General features: G+C 46.0%; 1 protein-coding gene across 3 annotated transcripts in view; it reads left to right on the top strand.

Annotated features, from left to right (window-relative positions):
• The window catches only part of PHTF1 (putative homeodomain transcription factor 1), a 516,605-nt gene extending 491,495 nt beyond the window's left edge, over positions 1-25,110 (top strand). For all 3 annotated transcript variants that reach the window (XM_086923323.1, XM_086923324.1, XM_086923325.1), the window contains 3 exons: positions 8,615-8,710; positions 19,798-19,923; positions 23,519-25,110. In XM_086923323.1, coding sequence (XP_086779449.1) covers positions 8,615-8,710; positions 19,798-19,923; positions 23,519-23,539 — 243 coding nt within the window. In that variant the 3' untranslated portion in view covers positions 23,540-25,110. The remainder of the gene's footprint in view (positions 1-8,614; positions 8,711-19,797; positions 19,924-23,518) is intronic.
• Positions 25,111-25,953: the final 843 nt, after the last annotated feature.

The raw sequence follows: 25,953 nt of genomic DNA on the forward strand, positions 1-25,953 counted from the left end.
GGGGTGGTGGACTACTAAAAGTAATCCCCCTTGGACTGAATGGGGCATTGCGGTCTTTTGGTCGGGGGACCTGCCGGGGAGTGTCCTGGGGTGGCCTCGCTGAGTATGGAGAGAGAACGACCCCTCAGAGGTGCCCAATCGAATAAAATTGTGCAATATACGGTCCAGGGCGGACCGCCCTCGTACAGACATGGAGCGGGGGACCCACCAGGACTCAGCCGCTCGGGACAAGGCAGACATCTTGGAGGCGATCCAAGACTCAAGGGTGGCTTCAGAGACCAAAATGGATGGGATGGCCATAGACATTAATCACTTGCGGTTGGACCTCAGGAAGGTGGCGGACAGGGTCACTGTCACGGAAGACGACCTGAGTAATCTGCAGACGGTGTTCAGTGACAGCGCTTCAAGACCATACGACCCGGTTGGAGGAAAGGGCGGAGGATGCGGAAGGCCGCTCTCAAAGAAATAATCTCCGCTTTTTGAGGTTTCCCGAGAAGGTGGAGGGGCTGGCGGCGGATCTCTTTCTAGAGGACTGGATCAGCAGAGTGTTTCCCAACCTCAGGCTCTCCAAAATGTTCGCTGTGGAAAGGGCTCAAAGATCCCTGGGGCCGCCCCCGAGACCAGGATCCCCGCCCAGAGCCTTGATTGCCCGGATGTTTAACTTCAGGGACCGGGACATAATCTTGCAGCATATCCGTGCCAAATGCCCGCCCAGATTTGAGAACCATGACATCCATATCTACCCTGATTATACTTCTTCAGTGTCAAACGCAGGATGCATAGCCACAACATTATATAGAGCCTGAGGTTCCCGGCCAGGCTCTGGGTGCAATACGCCGACACGGTCCACTTCTTTGGTACCCCAGCAGAGGCAGCTGACTGGATGGACTCGTTGGGTCTGGCCGGCCCGGACCAAAATCAGGGCTGGCAGGAGCAGAGGCGGCGAGGCTATCGGCAGAGGAGCCAGCAACGACGCTTGGACGGGCAACGGCGGCGAGAACGAGAGCGGATTGGCGGAGGACGGGTCGTGGTGGGGCCGGATGGCACTCTTCGCACAGAAATAGAGACGATTCCAACACAGAACCACACTGGGCCCATGGATGGAGCCACGGGCCCGACTACTGGGGGATCTGGAAATGAGTGAGCGAGGGTCAGTATGAGGTACTCGAGGGATTCACACCCATGGACACTTGGAGTGCCGGGTTCGGCCCACGGGGCATTTGACGTTCTCATGTGACTCAAACGAATGGGTTTGAGCCTGGTGGTTCTGAGGGGGAGGGTTTGATGAAAGAGTGGTGGAGGGTATACCGTTTCGCATAAGAGCTGATTAGGTGCGCCGGCTGTTGAGTGCCGAGGCAACCCGGCTAGACTTCAGTCGGGCGGGGCTGCGCGGTGCCAGGCAGTCGGCTGATTCACTGAGTCTACGTGGGGAGGGAGGTTTGCACGGACCTGGTGGGTCAGTGTGGTTGTAATCGTACTTTCTACAAGTTGAGGGGGGTTTCTTAGGGGGTGGGTGGAGCTTTGGGGCGGGGTTCGGAGTCCTCAAACCAGAGTTGGTTGTGAGAATGAAGGGCTACTGCCTGTGGGTGGGGGGAGATGGGGTTTCCAGTTATAGGGTACATTGTAATGTTTCACAGTTTCATCCAGAGACAATGCTCTGCCATATCAATGCTTGGTCTATGGGGTTCCAGCACACAGGGTCTCACTTTGTCACAGACGGGATCCTCCTTGCAAAAGACATTGGCCATCGTACCACTAGACACCACACTCATGGTAGGCGATAATCAGAAATATAAATTCATAACGTGGAATGTAAGGGGGCTTAATAATATGGTCAAACGGGTGAGGGTGGCACCCTATCCAAGAAGATACGGGATAAGTATAGCCTTTCTGCAGGAGACACACCTATGTGAGGACTGCCTTAAATATGTCCAACGCAGATGGAGAGACCAGTTTTTTGCAACTTCCTATTCGGGGTTCGCTAGAGGAGCACTTATATAGATAGCGCCTGGAGTCCCTTTCAAGGCAGTGAACACCAGATTAGACCCTGATTTGAGGTTTGTGGTGCTGACTGGGATACTAGATGGACGACACATAAGCTTGGTGAAAATCTATGCCCCAAATAGTGATGATGGGGAGTTTCTGGGACGGGTCCTGGGTCAGTTAGATTTAGATCCAGATGTAGAGCTGATTATCACAGGAGACTTTAATTGTGCCCTGAATGGAGAGCTGGGCAGTCACGCCCCCAGACCAGACACCAAACACAAAGCGAGAGAGGCCATACACCAGATGCTTCACAGCCGGGTCTGGTGGCTCAGTGGACTAATGCGTCTACTGCAGGGGCCTGTGTTCGACCTCATGGTCACAGGTTCAAATCCCGGCGGGTCCACTCAGCCTTTCATCCATTTGGGGTCGATAAAATGAGTACCATTGAGTTCGGTAACAACAAACATCTGTTATTTCAGCGCCAAGAGGCCCGTAGTGGTGAACGTGCGCTTTACAAATACTCATGTTATGTTATGTTACCGCCAGTTAGACATCTTGTGCCACCGCAATCCCTGGGGGCGCGTGTACTCGTGCCACACACCTGCGGCCAACACATACAGTAGACTTGATTATTTTTTTATTCAGGTGACATCGGCTCCCCGGGTAGAGGAGACGCAGTATCTGGCACGCTATTTGTCGGACCACGCCCCTCTGATGATATCGTACACCCTATGCCGGCCACCATCTAAAGTGCCGCTGTGGAGACCAACACCGAAGCCTTGATGGACCCAACATACAAAGATGCGATAGCAAAGGGGTTAGACAACTATTTTGATCTGAACTGGGGTATGACTACCACTAGGGCGCTGGAATGGGATGCAATGAAGGTGGTGCTATGAGGGGTGTGTATGTCCACGGAGGTGGGGGTTAGGAGAGTGCTGGAACGGGATCTACGACAACAAGAAGAGAGCTTGGCGGTTCTAGAAAGAGAGCTTCCCACGGCTGAGGAAGGGCCGGCCAGGTGGGCGGAGCAAAGGCTAAAGATTGGGGACATCTGGGATTCTCTGAGTAAATAAAACAGAACCACTAGTAGACGGGGCTGGTACACGGAGGGGGATAAAGCGGGACGCCTATTGGCGCGCCTGATTAGAATGGAGACACAGCCTCTTCCGATTTTATCGATCAAAACGGAGCAGGGCCAATTAGTCTATACAAAGCACGAGATCAACAGGGTGGTCGCCACCCATTTACAATAGATATACTCGGAACCCAGGCCCCCCACAGAGCCCCAGGTGGTGGAAATCTACCTGGCCGACCTGGAACTACCATGTCTTGACCCAGAGAGCCAGGAATCTCTGGGGGCCCCCTTTAAGGGGGGTGGCATTAGAGCAGCAATCGCCCACTTGAAGACTGCAAAGTTCCCCTGGGATGGATGGCCTGGCGGCTGAGCTCTATAAAGAATATGGAGGAGTCTTTATCCCTAAACTCCTAGAACTCACGGTGGAAGCAGGCGAGATTGGCTTGCTCTCAGAATCCATGGGCGAAGCACTGATAGTTATGATCCCAAACCAGGGAAGGACCCCATGCTCCACAGTTCATATCGACCAATCTCGATGTTGAGCGTGGATCTTAAAATTCTTAGCCATATACTGGCTGGCAGGCTCCTTCCGTATCTGAGGCAGCTGGTTCACGATGACCAGTCAGGTTTTATACCTGGCAGAAATGCGTTGAACATCAGTCGTCTCGCTCACGTTATGCAGTCGATGGAGGGGATGGCCCATCAGCACAGCCTAGTATTCCTTGACATCGAACGAGCATTTAATTCGATCCGTTGGGAATACTTATGGCAGGTACTTCTAAAGATGGGGTTGGGAGAGGGCTTCGTGAATTGGGTGAAATTACTATATGCTCGTCCACTGGCGAGGGTCCGTACGGGTGGGTTCGTGTCAGATACAATCACAATAGAAAGGGGGACGCGCCAGGGGTGCCCCCTCTCCCCCTTGTTGTTTGCCCTTGTAATGGAGCCACTGGCTTGTCATCTCTGTGGGGTACTTCTGGGGCAGGGCATCCGAGTGGGGGGAACGGAACATATTGTCTCATTGTATGCCGACTAGGCACTGGTGTACCTGTGCCAACCGACCCAGTCTATGTTGCTGCTATTTGCGGTTTTGGAACAATTTGTGGGGGCATCCGGACTTCACATTAATAAATTGAAATCAGAGCTATATGCAATTGGGCCGCCAGGCGAGAGAGAGGACGCCCAGCTCCCCGAGATGGGGCTCCCCTGGGTACCGGATACACTCCGATACTTCGGGATATGGATAGCCAGAGACAGAGCTGTCTTCTTTCACCATAACATTATTAGGGGCCTTTGGGGCTCTATTACCTTCTGGAATACACTCAAGCTCTCGCTAATGGGGAAGATTGCCTTAATAAAAATGGTAATTTCTGATATTTATGTTTTCCTCCTCTTCACTGCTTCATTTTTGCTCACGAGAAAGTGTCACTCATAGTCGTTGAAATGTCACTCATAATTACACTGAAATTATGAAAATGTCACACATAGCAATCTGAAACCTTGGCAGCAATGAGGCTGCATACAGGGCAGTTTAAATCCACAGTTCCAAAGTTTGTTAAGCCACATCCTATCCCAAATAGCTCAAGGCTCCAGAAATAAATGAACCTGTTTTCAGTAGCAATGGACAGTATTCATTGTTTTACCAATGGTGTGAGCCTTGATGACTTCATCAACCAATACAGTACAGAGGCAGAGATGTGTTACAGGTGGAAAACACTTAGAGGGTCTGTTTCCATTGGTTGTGTGCTTGGCTTTGGGGTCATTTTGCAAGCAAACCAGTTAGAGGATTGGGCACATGTTTTATATGTTTCTAATGTTTTCTTTTCACTTGTGCTATAAAATGGTATATTTGGACCCTGTGTGTGCAAACCCGTGTGTGCAACAATTTACAGTAAATATGTGGTGTAAAAGCCACCATTTGAATCCATTTTCTGAAAACTTTGTATTTGGGGCTCGCTCGTTATACTAGGATACAATTTTTCGCCTCACCACTTTCAAAATTCTCCAGCTGCCTCTGCTTAAGAGTCTAATTTTGTGAGCACATGATACAAAGCATGCAGCTAAAATTTACAGAGCAATGCATGTGGTCCTTTACTTTCTAGAACATAAGACATTGGTACAAAAGTGTAAATATTTCGCAAGCTACTGATATTACGTCACTCACATTGCACTCCTAGGATGTTGATGTTGCATCTAGCCAATTAACTTAAAAATATCTCTTTAGAGCCCAAGAAGGAAGTCACACTTATAAAGAGGGAGATGACCGGCGTATCGCCTTCATAAAAATGCATCTGTACCAAGCAGGCTGTGACAAAAATGTTATGTGGGCGGGGGAAGCATGCCTTGGTGTTAGCACAATAGGACATGAATGTCAAAACAATACCACTTACGTCACCTATGTTCACAGCCACCCATCACAAACATTGGCTTTCAGGAAGTGTGTCAGAGAGAGAAAACCTGAAACCTGCGTTCAGGTGAGTTTCTCCTCATCACTTCATATTGGCTTCACTAGTTCTGCATCCTCCAGACCAGGGCTTTGAGTTGTCCGGTTCTCACCGGGTCTGAGTACTGGCAGTTTTTTAAAGGAGGCCTCGAAGTGGGTCTCTATCGGGCTCTGTTTTGTGCCCTGGCACAGGCAGTCCGTTTTTTTCCGGACTGCAGTGACATCGCTGTGCGTGTGCTCACACTACTCCTCACTAGTGGAAAAGTTACGGCATCACGTCATGCCAGGTGAGCATTGTAGGTAAAGGGAAATCCTTTAAAGAGAGTAATTTTCTCTCTTGATTTCCATTCTCTTTTTGAAACTCAGGAGCAGCAACATTGTTGTGGTGACACCAGGGCTTTAAGTGGAAGCTTTTTCAATATTATATAAAAGCCATAGGTGCTGCTTATTTATCTTATGCAACTAACAACCATTGACAAAGCCAATAGTCCTGACTTGTTGTATGTATGATGTTACTTGTTGTATCATATATCTAGATGCAATGACAGAAACAGCAAAATACAAGTACACTATGCTAAGCACAAATTTTTAGCTTAAGTGTTTTTTAAACTTCGCCCTTATTACATTGCCCACGCCCCTTTTAGAGACCCTCCAGTTTTTTCATCCCACTTAAAGCCCTGCCCCAGACCTCTTTAGATCCCACCCCACACCCTATGATGAACCAGCACATACCTGCAACAGCATACTGTTGAAGTGCATCCTCGTGTTGAAGCGGGCCCATCCATAGCTGCCGAGCTTACATATGCTGCACCGGTTCGTTCATCAGTGTTGGCTGCGTTGGTCTTGTAAATCTTCACTGCATAAGGAGCCAAGCTAAAAATGTGACCTGCCGCCAGGCAGACACCATGGAGGGTGTACACTGGCCCTGTGGGGTATTGCATCTTCCGGAAGGGTGGACGGGGTGGCTTTGATAGCTACAGAGTCATCAGGTTTACATGCCCCTTACCTGAGAGTTACCCAACCTTTTGATGAATCAACCTGACCTTTGCCAGCTGGTTTAAATTTTCTCCAGTTATCTGGATAAATAGCAGTCATCTTAGAGAGGGGTATGCATTACTTTCAGGCGAAAATCCCTTTCAGAGATAGCCACATTTATCCTTACGATTATAGTGAATGAGCAGTGTCAAGGGGGCATGCCTGTGACCATGGGCGTAACTCTGGGGGAGGGGAGGAGGGAATATGTGTTTGGGGTGTAACACCCCTCTAGTAAATGGATTATGATGTGGGTAGTTGGGTTCAGGGGCCTGCAGTCGAGCTAGCAGTGTCTGGTCGGGTTTCCACTATGATTAGCAGCCCTCATAACAGACACTCACCTGAGTGAAACGTTGCCAAGCTTGCATGTACCCACCCCGCAGGGGCGGCTCTAGGCTCATGGCGGCCTTGGGCAGGGAGCGTAGGTAGGGGGCCCCGGAAGAGGGGGTCCGGGCGGGGTGGAGCGCGGAGGCCAGTGAAGAGGGGGGGTCAGGGTGCTTGGAAGGGGAAAGAGCCAGGGGCCGCCAAATCCCTGCCAGGGGCCGCCACGCAAATATGTATCCATCCTCAGAGGATTATTATATTAAGTATATATATTGGCGTGGGGGCCCCTGGGGTTTGGTGGCCCTGTGCAGGTGCACAGCTTGCACATGCCTAAGGCCGCCCCTGCACCCCGCCTCTATCACACACAGAACAGGCCAGAAATAAACAAAGGACAGGGCGGCTCATATGTGGTGCAGAGAAACCTTTTAAATGTAGCTCTATTTTTAGCATTCTGCTCTCAAAAAATGTACTGTTTGTTTTTGTTGAGGTGAAAATGGCAAAAAGTATTAAATGTGATAGGGACGAGGAAAGTAGGGTAATTAGCAGTGGTCAACTGGCAGCGCTTTTCTTCCGCGACAGATTAAATGAAAGACATAAGTGTGCATCCCTCCCTGTACTTATGTTTTACTGGAGAGATGTAGGTAATGCATGCACCTTCCCAATGACATTTTCCTATCACGCGCATTCATTTCATGTTGTCTTTTTCATAGTCTGGTTTCAAATACTCACAACATGCAGAATGTGTTCCTATGTACTGTACGTAAATTTTCAGGGCTCATATTGATATAAAAATATGCTTTCTACAGTGCCCTGCAGCTGTGCTGAGTTGGGCCTGCACTGTTTTAATACATTATATAAAATAGCTACAAAGTTGATGTTACAAAGACACATACCTGTGTTAGTCTGCAAAGCTATCTCACTGTGATTACAATGCCAGTGGTGGTTTGGAAATCTCTGTTTCACACCCTCTGAATCAAAATAACTAAGCTAAGCCCCTGCCTGGAACACGCGTTCCAGTGCATAATTTGTGCAGTGGTTTCTGGTACTGAGCACTGGCACTTAATAGTCAACACCGGCTCTTATGGAAGTTGGCCACTTGGGGCGCTGTTTGTTACTTTTGAAATGAGCACAACAGCAGTTATTTATTATGCAATTAAAATGACAAATACTTGCTACCTGAGCCATTCCTATAGCTTTTAATGGTCTGAAATAGTCTGTACTGTCACACTTTTAGGAGTGAGATGGTTAGTTGTGGTGCTGGTACAGTCATTAGCAGCGCTGGCAGGGGCAATGGGCAATGCAAGCTGCTTTGTCTTTGTATTTTATAAATTAGGCACTGCGAGCGGCCTCTCTCCGCAGGATCAGAATTGCCCCACCATAATGCACCACTGCACAATGTAAAACCATGCAATGCTGCAGTGAACTAGTACAGGTCAGGGAGACTCGGACAATGACTAAACGGGGCTAGCTAGCCCATAGAAGATAATGGCGGGCCCAATGCCAAAGACTTAAATAAAGGAAAAATAAGGCATTAAATGAGTCTCATTTCTACTGCGCTTTATAGTTTTGTTAACGGTGGCTTTAATTTTCAGCAGTGGCATATCACTTGAGACCTCACAGTGGAAATACTCAGTTCTTTATTTCTTCAGGCGATACTTTAAATTGTACACGGAGACTAAAATAATTTGTAAACCCTTATTTGTTTTCATGTGTGACAATTTCAACATATCACAATTTCTTTTTTATTGCAGATAAACCTGTATCTAAAAATGGAGAAGAAACCCGACAAGAAAGAGCAACTTGTGATAGTAAACAATGTTTTAAAGCTATCAACTAAGTTATTAAAAGTAAGAGACACATATTTATCTTTCTCGTTCATTTACTTCACTAGTAAGCGCTCATTTTGTTACAAGGTCTGAATTTCCCTTTTTCTTTGCTTTCAATGTTAAATTATTCTACTGTGCACAGCAGTGGGTTCCCTGGGAGTACCGTATGTCCGAATATAGACAGACATTTAAGAGTACCATATGCCCAAATGTGGAGAGGCATTTTCAATTGGGGAAATGTCTTGAGTTGATGAGGAGGTGGAGATCAGACCACTGGTCTGGGGACAAACGAGGTGGGTGTATGACAAAAGGGGCTGAGGTCCTCCAGAATCCTTAGGGAATAATTATATAAAATGCTACACTTTCCTGTCAGTTTGTAAGAAAGCAGGGTAATGCCAAAAATATGTAAAAACATGATCACCTCAATATCTGGAAAATCACAACCAATATACCAACAAGCATTGGGAAAACTAATAGTTCTGATGTTTGTCGCCAGCCTTTTGGAAATTCTTCTATTGTTTTGTCATGGCTCTTGCAAAACTTTATTGTTGGAGAAGCTGTCAGGACTTCATCAATCTAAAAAAAAATGGCTAAAGGCAAAAAATGTTTTTAGTCTCAAAAAAGCACACATTGCCATAGTACTCCCTGGCACTGAAGGGAACTACTTTGTCTGGGGATTCGCTCCTTGTGTGAAAAGGAAGCATGCTATAATTCATAGTAAGGTCAGCCAATGGATTAAGCTGATGCAGAGCCACTTGATGCATGTTCAGGAGGGTGGAGGTAAAAGTGAATGACACAAAACACAAACGAATGGCTGATGTGTGGCTGTAAACCTCTATAAGTAACCATGTTATACACATCATTTTAGTAAAATCAAAAGGTTTTGGCTAACACGGACCACAAAAAAGCTAGTTGTTCTTTAATCCTCTTGCCTTTGAGAAGGAAAGAGAGAATTAATAAGGAAGAAAGGGAATACAAAGGAAGATAGAAAAAAGAAGATATAAGGAAGGAAAGAAAGAAGGCAAGAGAGAGAAAGAATCCCAGGAAGAAGAAAGGAAGGAAAGAAAGAAGGCAAGAAAGAAAGAAGAAAAAGAAAGGAAGGAAAAGTAGAAGGGCAAAAGAGAAAGACAGCAACAAATAAAAACATTAGAATGAAGGAGAAAAGGAAAAAACAAAGGGGGAAAGAAATAATGACTAGGAAGAAAATAAAGGAGGGAAAGAAACGAGAAGAAAGTAAAAAAAGGCAAGAGGGAATGGAAAAAAAGGAAAGAAAGAAGGCAAGGGAAAAAATATAAAAAGAAACATGTTTTACAATTGCTGCAAATTAAACACAATAAAGTCCTGTTTACTCTCTGGTCAAAGTTTATTAAAGAACTACTGGTGAAACTGAGTCCAGAAGAAACACGTTCTGAAGGATTGTCTGCTTATGAAAACTGTATAAGACTGAAGCTTTCGGTCTGTGTACTGCATGCCTAATAAAAGGATAACTTAATACAGTGGACACGTTGGATCGATGGGCTGACGCCAGAGAGGAGGAGCTGCCAGATTCTTGAACTTCGGGATTGAAACACAGACCTCAATTAATATTTGGAGGACTTAGAAAACAGATCCCGCTGATCTAATATTCGTATTAAAGGAGTTCTGTATCAGGCTGATACAGTCAAGCTGGGGGACTATGTACTCAAAATATTCCATCATATCATCCCTGAACTCGCTGATAAGGGGGTGATCCTTGACTGCAGACACCGGGCAGGCCGCCCTTCTAGGCAAACTGGGTCTCCGCATGACATTCTGACATGCCTCCACAGTTACCGCCAAAAGAAATTGATTATTATTATGTGCGGGACTTCACCCATGTCACTTTTGAAGGAACCAAGATTAGGCTCTACCAGGACCTCTCCATCATGTTGCAACGACGCAGGACCTTGAAGCCAGCGAGGTCTTTCCTATGGGGGAAAGGGATCTGCTATAAGTGGGGGCATCCATTCTGCCTCATCTTTGCCTGGGCGGGGAGAAACCCACATGGTCAGCACACTGGTGGAGGCAGCGCCAATCCTGGGTCTGCCCCTGGAGGAATTGGACTAAGTCACAACAGGTCACCCACCCCCACCCCACCTCAATCCACCTTCACATCGCCCATTGACCTGCAGATCTAGACCTCGGAACAGGAAGAAGATGAGCAGACCATCAGGCAAAGAAAGTCTCAGAGAGAGGTCTGCCCTGCTGACACAGCTTACAAACAGGGGAGCGTTACAAGTTTCATCTGTGGAGTGAGGAATTGGAAGGTCCCCTCTTCTCCGTGGCCAATAAGCAATGGACACACTGGAATGACCTCTGCGCCGCGACCTGCTCGACTCTGGGTGCGGTCCTGGTTGGCTGCCCCCTGGGGACTTGAGAGGCACCCCCTCCCAGAGTTACCTGGAAACCATGTTTCTCCATTTTGGTGGCGGGGCTCCCATGCACACACATCTCCATGCTGCTATCTGGAATGATCCCAGTGACATGGACCCTCTACATCAGGCTTATTGCTCTTCACCTGTTGGTGTAGTTCATATTTCTGTATTCTTTATTTATATTGTTATGGATGCGTGCAGTATTTCTGTCATTGTCATTTTCTTGCATACTCAATCACGACACACGAGGGAATAACAGGGTGGGTTGATCCTGGGCTCTTATATTCCTTATAGATATGGTCATGGTTTAGAGTTTTAATGTTAGAGGCTTGAATACCCTGGCACGCAGTTGCCCTTGTTGTCTCAACTGAAATCCTCCCAGTGCAATAAATGCTTTTTGCAAGAGACGCATCTCCTTCAAAAAGACTGGGGCCTTCTGAAATCAAAGTGGTTCGGCCGTCAATACTTCTCTTCGAGTCCTGTGAAGAAGGCTGGGGTTGTAGTACTTCTTGCGACACATTTTCAGGGGCAAGTCACTCAGACATACTCTGAGATTGTGGGCCGCTTGCTTTCTCTGCGCTTCTCCCTACACCAACACGACTTTACGGTGACATGCTTGTATGCTCCTAACAATAACCCAGAATCCTTCATACGTCAGGCACTTGGGGGCATTCTCACTTTGCCAGATGCTAATATCTTGATCGGAGGGGACTTCAGTTTGGTAACTGAGTCGCTCCCCGATTGCTCTGTACAAAGGATGGGACTGACTGGGACATACACCTCACAGGGCCCTCACAGTGGTTGGGTGAGGCAGGCTTGGTGGGTGTGTGTAGACACTTGAACCCTACAACAAGGGCCTACTCCTTTTTTTCAGCGGCACACCAATCTTACTCTAGTATAGACTATTTCCTCGCTACGCCAGCCTTAATGCCTGCTGTGTCCAACACATATATTGGGGTGGTGCCCCTTTCGGTTCATGCCCGATCACGATTACTCTGTGCTTACCCATACACAATCATGGTGTCTTAACCCTAAACTCTTAACATACAAACCCACTATCAAAGAAATCAGAGAGGTGATGCAGGACTACCTCAATATTAATGACAACTTCCAGACATCGCTGGCCTTACTGTGGGATACACTCAAATTGGTGGTCAGGGGAGCATACAAGTCAACAAAGATCACAAGCTCAAGCGTTCTTCACATGAGGCTGAGGTAACAGCACTTGAGAAGCCCATAGAGAGACAGGCTCCCATGAAATGTGCAGGCAACGTACAATGACGAGGAAGCAAATCAGGGCACTAGACATGGATGCAGCAGAACACGCAGAGCTCCATACTAGGTGGAAGTACTATGCAGGGGTAAACAAGGTAGGCCAACTTCTTGCTAATCATCTACATGCACAGACCCATCGCCGGTGGATCTCAGAAATCTCTACCTATTCTGGTCAAGCAGTGAGGAGAAATTAAGAGATCGCAGAAGAATTCAGCTGTTTTTACTCTGTGATGAACTCTGCCGAAACAATCCAGCTGCACGACATCGACTCTTACCTAGCGCAGGTGCACTTAACCAGGCTTCCGGAGAGGGAGGCATCTCTACTGGATGGAGACATCTCTGTCCAAGAAGTTTTGGGAGTCTCAAACCTGATAGGGCTCCTTTCAAGACGTCTTCCCCACTGCTTTTTACAATAAATTTGCTGCCCAATTGGCCCCAGAGTTGACAAAGTTGTACAACTCCTTCGCCACCCAAGGCTCCATCACTGACACCATGAAATCAGCTTTTATAACGGTCCTGCCTAATCAGGGTTAGAGCCGGCCCTCTGTGCCTCTTGCCTGCCTATTTCTTTACTAATCATAGGTGCGAAGATTTTTACAGTCCTCTTAGCAGCCCGACTAGGGCAGTAAATGCCTGGATTAATAGATCCCGACCAGGCAGGTTTTACACCAGGGCGCAGTTGTGGGGATAACACTAAACGGCTACTCCATCTCATGATAAAACTAACTGCTCCTTGGGCCCCTACCCTATGCATTTAAATCGATGCTGAAAAGGCATACACTGGGTACACTGGCCCTTTCTGCAATCTGTGCTGATTTCTGTGAAACCCACGTCTGATAAAATCTTTCTTTGCTTATTTTTTGTTCTTGCTGCTCCTTCCCTCTTTATTCCTCGCCTTTGTCTTTCTTTCTTATCTCCATTTCGTTTCTCTCCTATTCCTTGCTTTCCCTCTTTCTCTTTTTTCTATCTGTTTAGGCTTTTTCTTTCCCTACCTTTTTCTTCAATCAACCTCCTTTTTTTTGTCTTGTCTTTATTTTACACTACTTATGCCTTTTTACTTTTCCTCTTTGTTTTTCATTCTTTATTCTTTCTTTTCTTCTTTCTTTCTATTTTTCCTTCCTATGCTCCTTTTCTTCTTACCGCTAATTCTTTCTTCTCCTTTCTTTCTAAATAATTTTCCTTGGTTCTTTCACTCTTTTATCTTAAACTTTGTCTTTCTCATAAAAAATGATGGATTGGAATGCTGCCCGAGCGATTGCCAGTGGCTGAGATTAATAGAAGCATTCCATCCTCCTTCACCTTGTTGTTTTTGCATTGGTTGAAACTAAGGCATACTTCTTAACTGAGACCCTTAAACATCTTCCTAGCCACTATTGCCATTCAACAATGCTCATTCAGTCTTCCATATGGCCACTTGGTCCAAGCCATGCTAAGGCCCTCTATGATGGCAGGATAAGTGAAGTGGTAGGTGAAAATAAACAGCGCATTTGTTGTACTCTAAACTTGCTGCCACAACAGGTTAAAAAAACATAAAGCTAAAACATTAGGTCTTTGGTTTTGGGACATCTTACTTGTGGGCACATCAATAAAATATTAGATTGCCAGCCAAGTATTGTAACATAGGACACTCGAGGAACCCAGTGAATACGAGTTTGGCAGTCCTGGAGTGTGCTGCCATGCCAGTGCCCCGCTCCAGGACTGCCAGACCCTTAGTCGAACCGCCCGCCAGGGTAGGAGTTTCCTAGTGGTCTGGAAGGCAGTCCTTTGGAGTTCCCATGGCGGTGCCTTTTAAAAAAGCACTGCAGGTGGAACGCCAAAGCCCGTTCCTGCAGAATACGGACTTTACAGTGCAGGAAAGAGGGGTGCATGCAGACAGGGTGGCACACCGTATGACCCCCTGCATGCATCCCTTGGCCCTGAGGCAATGGGGTCCTGTAGGACCCCCAATTTTTTCTCACTGAAAATAAGGCGATGAGGAAACTCCTAATATGCCCCGCGGTGCCGCAGCTGTCCCACCAATCATATTCTGGCCTCTGACGGCTGTACCACAGCCGCCGGATCCATGATCCCTGGTGGTTGAAGCGGTCCAGTGGCGGTTCCAACTCTGTATTAGTAATACGGCAGGTGGATCACCAGTCTGGCGTCCAAGGACCACCATCATGGGTTTGGCTCGTAATCAGGCCCTAAGTGGTTTTTCAGTATAATCGCATTACAGTCTGTATTTCTTTTGGAGCTTGTAATGTAATGCCTTCATGGGTATCCGCAGGGGGGGGGCAAGGAGGGGCGCTGCCCCCCCCCCCCTGGACAGCTCCCTGGGCACGCCCATGGACACAAATGCACCCCAGAGGGAGGCCTGGCGTCGGGGCTCGTCCTCAGGCAGGTCTTCATGGTGACCCCTCCAGGTGCTGGTGGTTGGGGGTGGAGGGGGGACGGTAATCCTCGGCGTTCAGATGGAAACAGGGGGCTACCGAGGACAGAGGCGACAAGTGCAGGCGCCCTGCCACCCACTCATCACCACCACATGAAGGAAGAGGTGACTTCTGTCGGCTGGGAAAAGAACCCGATCAGCTCGTCGACCCAACTTCCAGAAAAAAACCTTCAAACGCCATGGAAAGGCAGCAGCATTTGCTGTCTGCGAATCTGTCAGTAGATTTTGGGGGGCGGGGGGGCTGAAGCCAAAGCCATATGCAGAGTGGAGATGCAGGGGCTCTAAGTAGTGGTGAAAACACAACAAAGCCTAATAACCAAGTAAATGGTCTTTTAAAGACCTGTGTGAAGTGCGGCTGTGTGTGTGTGCCCGGGAAGCTGTCTCTGCCGGGCACACTCATTCTTATAACATTCACAGCCCTTAGAATGACAAATCACCACTTCTATCTGCCTCTTCATGGGGTGGGAGTGGGAAGATGTGCACAGCAGGGGGAAAGGGATGGCCAGTGCAGTTGATGCTTTTCTTTTGTATAGGAATTTCTGCTGGCGTCATAGCACAGGGTTTGCTGTCTGTGCACTTGTATAGATGTGTATTCCATACAAGTGCACAGACAGCAAACCCTGGGCTATGACGCCAACAGAAATTACTTTACAAAGGAAAAGCATCACTTGCACTGGCCATCTCTTTCCCCCTGCTTCTGTGCACTTGTATGGAATACACATCCACGGCGCTGCTCACCAGATGAATGGTGAACAGGGCCAAGGATCTGTCTCTTTTTGCATCCAAGGGCACCGACGAAGAAGCAGAGGAAGTCCAGGCAAGAAGAAACCAAGAGACATTTGACCCACATCTATGTACACAGTGAGACCTTCAGGAGAGGCTGGAGGCCAGGACGACAGAGCTGCTGATCAGCCCAACTCCACAGAATAGTATCAGAAGAGCAGGCAGCAGTTTCCAAGTAAGTTTCAGTAACTTTAATGCATTCTACAGCATCAGCATTACCTACTGACTGCATATCTAGGTTACTTGACTTCCATACACGGAAACGTCAAGGAGGACGGTCCCCTCCAAATATGCAAATGTAGTGTAAGCTTGTAGGGGCAGATTTACAAGACCCTTGGGCCACTTTTGTGTCACTTTTCCCATGTTAAAAGTGACGCAAAAGTGGCGCAAGGGGCTTGTAAATCTGCCCCGTAGTGTTCAACTTTTGGGATGCCAGTGGGTAATTTTAGGGTTCACAGTGGGTATGGGTTTTGGGGTGGCAGGGGTAATTTTAAGGTTCAGGGTGGGTATGGGTTTTGGAGTGCCAGGGGTAAGTTTATGGTTCAGGGTGGGTATGGGTTTTGGGGTGTCAGGGGTAATGTTAGGGTTCAGGGTGGATATAGGTTGTGGGGTGCCAGGGGTAATTTTAGGGTTCAGGGTGGATATGGGTTTTGGGGTACCAGGGGTAGTTTTAGGGTTCGGGTGGGTATGGGTTTTGGGGTGCCAGTGGGTAATTTTATGGTTCAGGGCTGATATGGTAATGGGGTGCCAGGGGGCTAATTTTAGGGACCAGGGTGGGTATGGGTTTTGTGGTGCCAGGGGGTAATTTTTGGGTTCAGGGTGGTAATGATTTTTGGTGTACCAGGGGTAATTTTAAGGTTCAGGGCGGGTAGGGGTTTTTGGGTGCCGGGGGTAATTTCAGAGTTAAGGATGGTAATGGGTTTTAGAGTGCCAGGGGGTAATTTTAGAGTTAAGGGTGGGTATGGGTATTGGAGTGGCAGGGGGTAATTTTAGGTTTCAGGGTGGGTATGGGTTTTGTAGTGCCAGGGGGTAATTTTAGGGTTCCGGGTGGTAATGGGTTCGGCGTGCCAGGATGTAATTTTAGGGCTCAGGATGGGTGTGGGTTTTTCTGTGCCGGGGGTAAATTTAGGGTTCATGTTGGGTATGGGTTTTAGGGTGCCAGGGGTAATTTTAGGGTTCAGCGCTGGTATGGGTAATGGGGTGCCAGGGGGCTAATTTTAGAGATCCGGGTGAGTATGGGTTTTGGGGTGCCAGGGTAATTTTAGGTTTCAGGGCAGGTATGAGTTTGGGGGGGGGGGCAGGGGTAATTTTAGGGTTTAGGGTGGTTATGGGTTTTGGGGTGCTAGGGGGTAATTTTAGGGTTCAGGGCGGGTATGGGTTTTGAAGGGCCTGGGGTCATTTTAGGGTTCAGAGCAGCTATGAGTTTTGAGGGGGCAGCAGTAATTTTAGGGTTCAGGGTGGGTATGGGTTTTGGGGTGCCAGGGGATAATTTTAGGGTTCATGGTGGGTATGGGTTTTTATTGTACCAGGAGGTAATTTTAGGGTTCAGGGTGGGTATGGGTTTTGGGGTGCAAGTGGGGGACATTTTAGGGTTCAGGCAAGGTATGGGTTTTGGGGTGGCTGGGGGACAATGTTAGGGGTGAGGACGGATATGGGTTTTGGAGTGCTGTGGGCTAATTTTAAGGATTAGGGAATGTATGAGTTTTAAGGGGCCAGGGGGTAATTTTAGGGTTCATGTCTGCTGTAATTGTTGCCCAGTTTCACATGCGGAATTCACCACTTTTTTTTCCCCGCTTGGCCTGAGTATTACCCGACCCTGAATGTCTGCTATTTTAGCCCTGGCCCCTATTGATTAACATTAGCCACGCCCCTTCATTTGCCAGGTTAGCCCCCCCCCCCCCCCCCCTGGAAAAATTTCTGCGGCCGCCCATGAATGCCTTTGAACTTGACAGCAGATTATTCTAAATGCAATGACACAGCTTTCAAAACAAAGTGGGTGAAAAAAGAAATGCCTCAGAAAGCAAGGTCAGAACTATAGTCGGCATGCTTTGTGGTAAATTAAATGAAATGGCGGCAGTGACCTGAGAAGACATCAAGTTGCTTCATGTAAAATGCCCTTCAATTACAAGGCCCACTGAAAAATAGTTTCTGAGCTCAGTAGTGAAATAAGGGACGACTCACGCATTGTTATCTTGTGGGTTTGGTATGTAGAAAATATATTCACCGCTCTCATTGTTGAAATCCTTCCTGGTCGTCATGGAGCTGAATAGACTATCTTCTCATGAGTCAAACCCATCTCCGCACCTCCCCTTCCCAGTAATATCTCTTTGAACGGAGGGATAGCTGTATCAGAGGCCTGAGCTTTAAAGTCAGATGGCGAGCCTGTATGAATACTGTAATCTGAAGGATTGATATGAGTTTATACAGATCTGTGTAGCATTAAGAGCTTATAAGATCTATGTAACCTCTTGTGATTGATTTGCTGTAAGGAGGCTGAGCCTGTAAAGAACCTGCAACCTGAACATGGTCTCTTCTTTCAGAGACATGGTCTGTAGAATTTGTGTAACTTTAAGGATAGCTGTGTTGTCATACTCCTGAGCCTGCAAAATCTGTGAGAGATCAGATTGGCTCTTACAGATGCTCACGTCTATAAGATATTTCTAGCCTTCTGCTGACTGTAACACCTGTGCAATCTTAGGGGTAGCCTTTCAGTCAGGTTGCCGAGCATGTAATATAAATGTAGGCTGAGAATCAATTTTCTCTATGTCACCTGCACCTATCAGATCTGTGTAGATTGGTATTGCTCTTCTGCCTGAAGTCCGAGCCTTTGCATTCTCTGTAACCTGTGGTACGGGTCTGAGCATTCAAGATCCGTTACCTGAGAGTATGTTAGCCCTGGAGGATAATTTGCTTTGTCATATCTGAGCCTTCAGTAACAGCTATGTACAACAGAGTTTATTCTGCTGATGAAAGCTTGAATATGCATGACTTCTGCAACTGGAAAATAGTTCGAATTTCTACGGTCAGAGCGAGTGTTCTTTAAAATCAGAGCATTCAACATCTGTGTTGACCCCATGTACTTTAACTGAAAAGGTAGCCAATATGTTTCTGCACTGTATAGAGTATACTTTAAATGTTCCTGAAATATAACCCATGTTTTGATGTAATGAATTAAACTCCTAAGCATATATAATTCTGATTCACTAACTATGTCTACTGACATTCCAGTATTGGCTCTGTTGATCTGCGATTCCATGGTTTTGTGTCATTAGGCTGTGCTCCTGAAATATACCATTTTATGCAATTAATTAAACAAAATGTATTAATATATACTATTCTAGTCTTCTATTTATTTTGAAGGGCATTGCAGCTTGTGTTTTGTGTCTGTTGATGTGTGTTTCTAGCCTTTTAGTCAGGAGGTATTGAAAATTACAGACAGTATTTCCTGCCAGGGAGTCTGCTTGAGTTACTGCATCACAGAGCTGTGTAAGTTCTACCACTCAAATCTAAGGCTGTCATTATAGCTCCAGTAGGAGTTTTGGATCGAGTGCAAAGGGGAGTTTGTGGCAATTGTTTTTTTGCCGCAGTTTTTACCAGGCACAACCTGGCAGAATGTTTACAGGAAAAAGTTATAAAATCAACCAAAGAAAAAAAAATGAGAACGACAGCATTCACCACAGTACTGTCCATGCAGCCATGCTTCTCTTCCATCCTGACACGGATGTGAAAAATCCAATCATGAATCTGTCGGCAAGTGAAATAAAACAGAGCTGATCGATATAGGTCCAACGAGAATAAAAAAAATAAAAATCAGAGCAGTACCACCCAGGCTTGGTTCGCATAAAAATGACACTGTGCAAACTATGGAAAAAGGCTGGCATAGGCTAAAGAAAATAATAGTGCTGGCAAGATGGGTCAGTGAGGTACGCGCCCGCTGCTGGCGTGAGTATGTATGGGTGATAGATCAGCCTTTCATTTGTCCGAGGTCGAAAAATTGAGTAGCTTTACACTAGTTGTCTTTATTCCTTTTATTTACTACAATACTTATTACTACTAAGACAGGCATTTGCAGTTATTGCAGAGAATAGTAGTAAAGAACACTATCCTAACATGCTGTGAGTAAATAATGAACGAAGTTATTGCCATGGATGCATACTAAGAGAAATACGGCTTTGAGAAGTGGCATTGCAAAGAGACCTACATCTTTTGACTTACTTTTCCTGTTTTAGGAATTGGACACACCATTTCGACTCTATGGATTGACCAAGAACCCGTTAATTCACAACATCACCAGAGTTGTGATCCTCTCGGCCGTATCGGGAGTTGTAAGCGATCTCTTTGGATTCAACATTAGAGTAAGTTGGCAAACAGTACTGCAATTTCAAACAAATGTGTTGACAAGCAACATGTATCACAAGGAGTTATTTTGGTTTCTGAGCTGATATTTGGTACATGGGGTGTTGAATAAGGCTTGGTTCTTCATTGTAAACGTTGCATGCTTTTTTGTGTGGAAATCTTTTGTATTTTCAGTACATAAACAAAGTACTATAAGAATTGTAAACATAAACTGCGAGACTTACAAGTCAGGTGCATATTACACTCGGGATTAGTCATGGTTCAGTAGCGCAGAAATCGTGCAAATCACCAAAACAAACCACTATCACCCGGGTCCCCGTTGAGATCCAAATCCACTCTTCCCATCCCTTGCCCATGGCCTCCCCACATCTCTCCCTCCTCCCAGTCTTCTGCTTTGTTGCATCTACCCTGTATTTTGTCAAACTAGCTCTGGCAGCTCAGCACCTTTGTACACCAGCTGTTTGGTCCTCATGCGCCAGTCCAGGTTGGTTTCCCACTCTTGAAGGGTTGAGGCCATTCCGCCCCTACTCCCATGTTACAGAAAATGAGCATGAATTTGTCCAAGGTCTGCTCTCTCCAAATGCCCAGAAGACGCTGTCATGCAATCCAGAAGGCCCTGAGAGCATTGAGCAGTTCTTAATTGCGATAGTCTGGAGTGGGTGCTGTCGAAGAGCAGTAGCTCTCGTCTCTGCTGGTGAAGCGGCTGGGCGTACAAGGCGTTTCTCTGGTGATAAGATTAGTTCCTCTGATCCTGACGGCAGTTCCAAGGTCTTCAATGCTCAAGTCAGTTCTGTGTGTGCATGGGCCAGAAACCACAGCTCTTGATGGTCGCACACTGCACCTGGGCCACGGCCCTCATCTTCACAATGGTGCACCAGACCCTTGCTCTTCATGGCAGTCTCTTCTGGCATACAAGGCTGCTGACTTGCGTGCCACACCGGCAATCGGTGCAGTTATACTTTCACTTCACGGCTGCTTTCTCCAGCATACGGCTTACCTACTTGGGCAGCACACAGGCAGATGGCCCGATTGGTGTAGCAACTCTTCTCTTCACAACAGCCTCTTCTGGCATATGCGTTGCCAACCTAGGCCCTATTCGTGTGGCAAAACACATCTTCATGATGGCCCCTTAGGGCGTATTGGGCACCACACAGGTGGCAAGGCCAGATTGGTGCAGTAGTCCCTGAAGGTCATAAATCTCACGCTCCACTTCAGAGGGCCACTGGACCGGATACATCACTGTACCTTGCTCCTTCCAGACACTTTTCGGACATTGCCCTCTGGTCTCTGCAGGCAGATCCTAGTGCTGCAGGGCAAGTGGTCTTGATTCTCCTGGGTGATGTCCCCTAACCCAGCAGAGAGACTAGCAGACCATGGTCCCTAGTCCTGGTCACATTCAGCAGAAGTCTTTCTGAGCTTCTCCACATCGATGTACCGCTACAGTTGAGTGCTTGACAGTCGACCGTTTGTGAGCCTCAAGCTCCCCTTTTCCAGGCACATATGTGATTTAGTGTCTATCTTTTTCTTTACAATTCGTGTGGTGGGTGTTTGTTCCTTTGAAATTCCCACTCCTCTGTTCTACCATTTATCTAGGATACAGTTTGTCACAACAGAAGCCCCTCCAACCTTGATAGCCCTACAAAACATGTGATGAGAGTGCCTCGAAGAGCACGTCTGAATGTCAGCCTCATTGATATATGCCTGACAAAAAGTTACAAAGCCCCCAGCCTTGCTCTTTATGATTCCATGTCTTCAATGATTCCCTTTCAAGTCCCATCCTCTTCTTGACATGTGTCCAGGCCTCACTGACCAGTGACATTTCCAGAATCAAAGAGTCCTTCTGAAGTGTACTAAAGAGCTTGGCTCTCCCTTCCTCCACTGTGTTTCCCACCCAGTTTTCAGGAATGTGGCAATCAACAAATCTCTCTGGGAGGGCTCCTCTATATGCCTTTTCAAGGCCCTGGCTCTTCAATATGGAACATACAGGCTGCCATGTATTGTACCACTCACATGCACACGTCACAGCACGCACACACATACACTGCACGTCGTTACATGATGTACTCCAAGGGCGAGTTAAGCACAAACCAGCAGAACATTACATGAGTGGACCAGTAGGCCCACTTCAGGGATTTATAAAAAGACCTCTTCACCCTACTGATGCTTATTACAAAAATACAGTATGCTGCCACCACTACGCTTGTGCTACTTAACTCTTGGTAAAGGCAGTAGCCTTTCACCACTGCAAGAGCCCCTGTCGGTCTAACAAGACCACAGTTTATGATATAGGCATAGTTCTTGTTATGATCTTTGTTGGACTATGGACAAAAAATAGTACCAAGGATCCAGATATAGTCACATCCGGGGCACTCAGAGCAGGGAAAGTTTGCTCATCTGTCACCATCTAGGGGACTTTCCTGTCTCAACGGAAGGGAAGCCCACCACTGAGCATGTTTGGCGCCTAACAGTGTTGCTGACCAGGACTAGATATAAAATGCAAACTCCCCTGGGTGTTGGGGGTGAGAGCTGCTGCGTGGGTATCGTAAATGGTTTGCATTTGCCCAGATTAGTGCCGGCACCTGCAATGGAGGGATGTGTGGCCAGTGGCCTGCAGCTGACTGCAAGTGCAATTGACCTTTGCCGAATTCCAAGTCACTGAGCCTGTTGTTGACATAATTGCTGATCCTGTATCACAAGAGCACATCTATGAGTCGATGTATTTCTTGGAGCTGATAAGCAGTGTTGCCTGGTGGGTTTGAGAGACTGCTTCATGACCGTGTAGTATTGAGGACACTGAATTGTCTACCCTTCCCTCACAGCATGTTGGAGGGCATACTGAGACAGTGATGTGAGGCCTTGCCTAACTCCATAGTCTCCCCCCTTCAACCCACCAATTGCCTGTGCATGCTTGAAAACTAGACAGGCGATGTGTTGAAGTTAAAACCACATGTCGATGTGGGAGCAGCCCCAATACAATGGACCTTTGGAAAGTGATGAGAGAATGTGCTGTTCCCCCTCCACACCAGGCATGGAGATCATGCATTGCCAGACACTAAAACGCACTTCAAGAGTCAGAACCGGGTTGAAACCACCCCTATTTTAAGCATGGAATGTCTATGTATTTTACTGTCACACGCCTATATCTCATTACCCTCTCCCACATCTCATTACCTCTCACACATAAACTGTCAGAACCTTGTCTGGTTTACAATGAATTGCTCAATAAAGTAAGAGTGGAATATTCATATCCCTACTCCGTACTAAACAGTAGAATACTGCAGGGGTGGTCAACACTCCCAACAGCACAGTACCTTGTGAAACCTTCCAAATTTGAAAGTACATCAGATTAATTTGCAGTCCAATCACATGAGACTTTATGCTTTACGCATGCTCACCTCTGCTTTTCTGCACTCTTTGCATGAGTGCATTAAGGTGACGCTGCTTTTGTCTGGACATTCATAGCTGCCAAGAGTCCCATGGAAAAGATCTCACTTTGTCATTGCTGGCCTTTTAGCACACACCACATGTATTTTAGGACTTAAAATATTGCTGTGAACATTGTAACATGTCATTACAATTAATTTCTCTTTTCAGCTGTGGAAAATAAAGCCATGAGTGGCTACAAGTCACCCACTGCCATTGCAGATTGAACTACATCACAGGCACGCTGCTCAGCGACACAACGGAAAGGACTCGCTGCCTGTACCGCATTAACTGTGACACAGTAGTATCTGACCTAGCGGTACCGTTTGAGAAAAGAGGAAAAACTGCTATGCAGAAGTGCGTGTTTCTTTACAATAATCATGTTACAAAACAGTACTATCATCGGGAAACAAAGGTCATCAACTGAAATGCAGTAATGGAAGTCAGATTATGAAGAAGGAAACCTTCAGTAAATGCTAATTTGGTTTCATTGATATATGTATGCTCTCCAAACAAGGACACCAAGCTGAAATGAAATGCTTTTTTTACAGTGTGAAGGCAGAGTATTCGAATACATTTAAAAATATTGTGGTAACTTTTTATACTTTTATTTAGTTCAATGTAGGTAAATTATCTTTCTTACGTATGTTGTAGTGTGTTACTGTTTTCAAAATTGACTTTGTATCTCAGGACCAAAATTAGGTTTTGAACTTCCTCGTGTTTGCCAGTACCAGAAGCATGGTTCAGGCATGTGCTCTAGCTGCTCCCTTACAAGTATCTAATGATAACCCCATTCGAGGATGATCTCAGAGAATCAATACTAATACATTTCTTTTATTCCATTGGTTAGTCTCTCTTTTTGTATGATGGGATGATGCTTAAATCAAAGGTCAAGTGCAGGAATCTCTTCAAAAACTATGACACTCAGCATCAGTTACTCAGGAATTTTTGATAACGACTTTTTAAGAAATTGCCCACTGAGATAAGTACACTAAATCATGACAGAAGCAAACATATCCCCCTCTGTAAACACCCCGCCTTCATTCATTCGGCTTGAGCTTGAGTACCTAGTTTGTTGTATTTTTTTAAGCACCACATAACTTCTGCTTCATCCGTTGTTCTTTATCCATTCAAATACAATCATCTGTATTTAATTTATGAAATCATGTCGCAGTGTAAACCAGAGGCCTCAGATTGCTTGCGAAGATATGAAAACAAATTGTTTTCATATCATAAAAGAAATATATTTGAATGGAAAATACAAAATCCTTTGTGTTTTTATGTACAGTAGAATGAGGTACTTGTATATTTATGGTTGAAGATGGCAGGTACACCTTCAAAACTCCCACAAGATATCTGGTGGTGTACGGTTAAAAAAAAAGTGGTAGCAAAATAATATGTCCCGGGGAGAGTGAAGTTGTGGCAATTATAAATGTTGTGCCGAGTCACAAAGTAGAGTATTGTGTGTTTTAATAAACATTGCCAGTGTTTTTCCTACCATATATGCTTATCTAATGTTAGTAGCGAAACCTGTTCTTCTGACTCCTAAAATAGGATTCCTTCCAAATACTGCCAGACTGTGAAATATACCAGTGTGTTGCAAATGAAACTTAGTTGCAAAACACTGACATTTTATCGGCAACTCAAAGTAGTTGGTAATACATTCACAAAAAGGGAAGAAGTTCCCATGGACACATTCCCTATTGTGAATGCAAAAAAGTTTGGTAATAGGACAATGGTTACAGGATCAATAAAAAATAAAATCTTTTAAATGCAGTCCATTTCCTTTAAGAAAAACAGGTTGCATTTAAAAAAAAAAGAAAAATTAGCTTTTCTTAAAAGCAGTTACAGACATGGTTGTCTACTGACCTCAAGGGACCTCCAACCATAGTAGGTTGCAAACCTACCTAATTATTATTCATAAATATTGCGACCAACTGCAATTTGGAATTTTAAGAACCTACATATTAGTACATAGGTTGGTTCCTAAAATTCTTTACTGAGCGCAAACATACTGGTCGCAAATTGGTACCCACGGGCACCTGTGGGTTGCATGTTAGAGTTCTTCTGCCCTTCAGTTTGGAGAGAAACAGGTATATTTGGAGGACACCTACACTAAGCAAGGTGAGGCACATGTAGGACAAGCTTGCTCCAATAGTAGCAATTATTCTGAGGTCAAGCACTTTTCGGTTCCCTAGTTGGTAATATAGCATGCTCAGCAACATTTACAATTGACAACTGCAGCAGTGCTACACTCACAGGAAAAGATTACTCCTGCTAGGGATTTATCAAACTGGCTATAATCACTTTACGGATTCAGTAGGTGAGATCCCAGTCTTAAACTATATTTGGCTGAATAGTTGTTTTAGTCGTGAAGGGAATTACTTTTTAATCAAAAACAGAGTTGATCGTGACTATTCGCCACAATTGATGTAATCTAAGATTTAAGTCCGGAAATCCACCTGGGTGGTGTCACTTGCAGGAATTAGAAAAACCTCCCAATTTAAACGGCTACTGTAATGCTGGATAAACCATAACAGTGCTGACTCCAGCTTGCACTCACAAGTAAAAGGAAATATGTTTTTTATCTGGGCAGAGTGCTGTGG

This window comes from Lissotriton vulgaris, chromosome 5 (assembly GCF_964263255.1).
Source record: "Lissotriton vulgaris chromosome 5, aLisVul1.2, whole genome shotgun sequence".
Lineage (NCBI taxonomy): Eukaryota > Metazoa > Chordata > Amphibia > Caudata > Salamandridae > Lissotriton > Lissotriton vulgaris.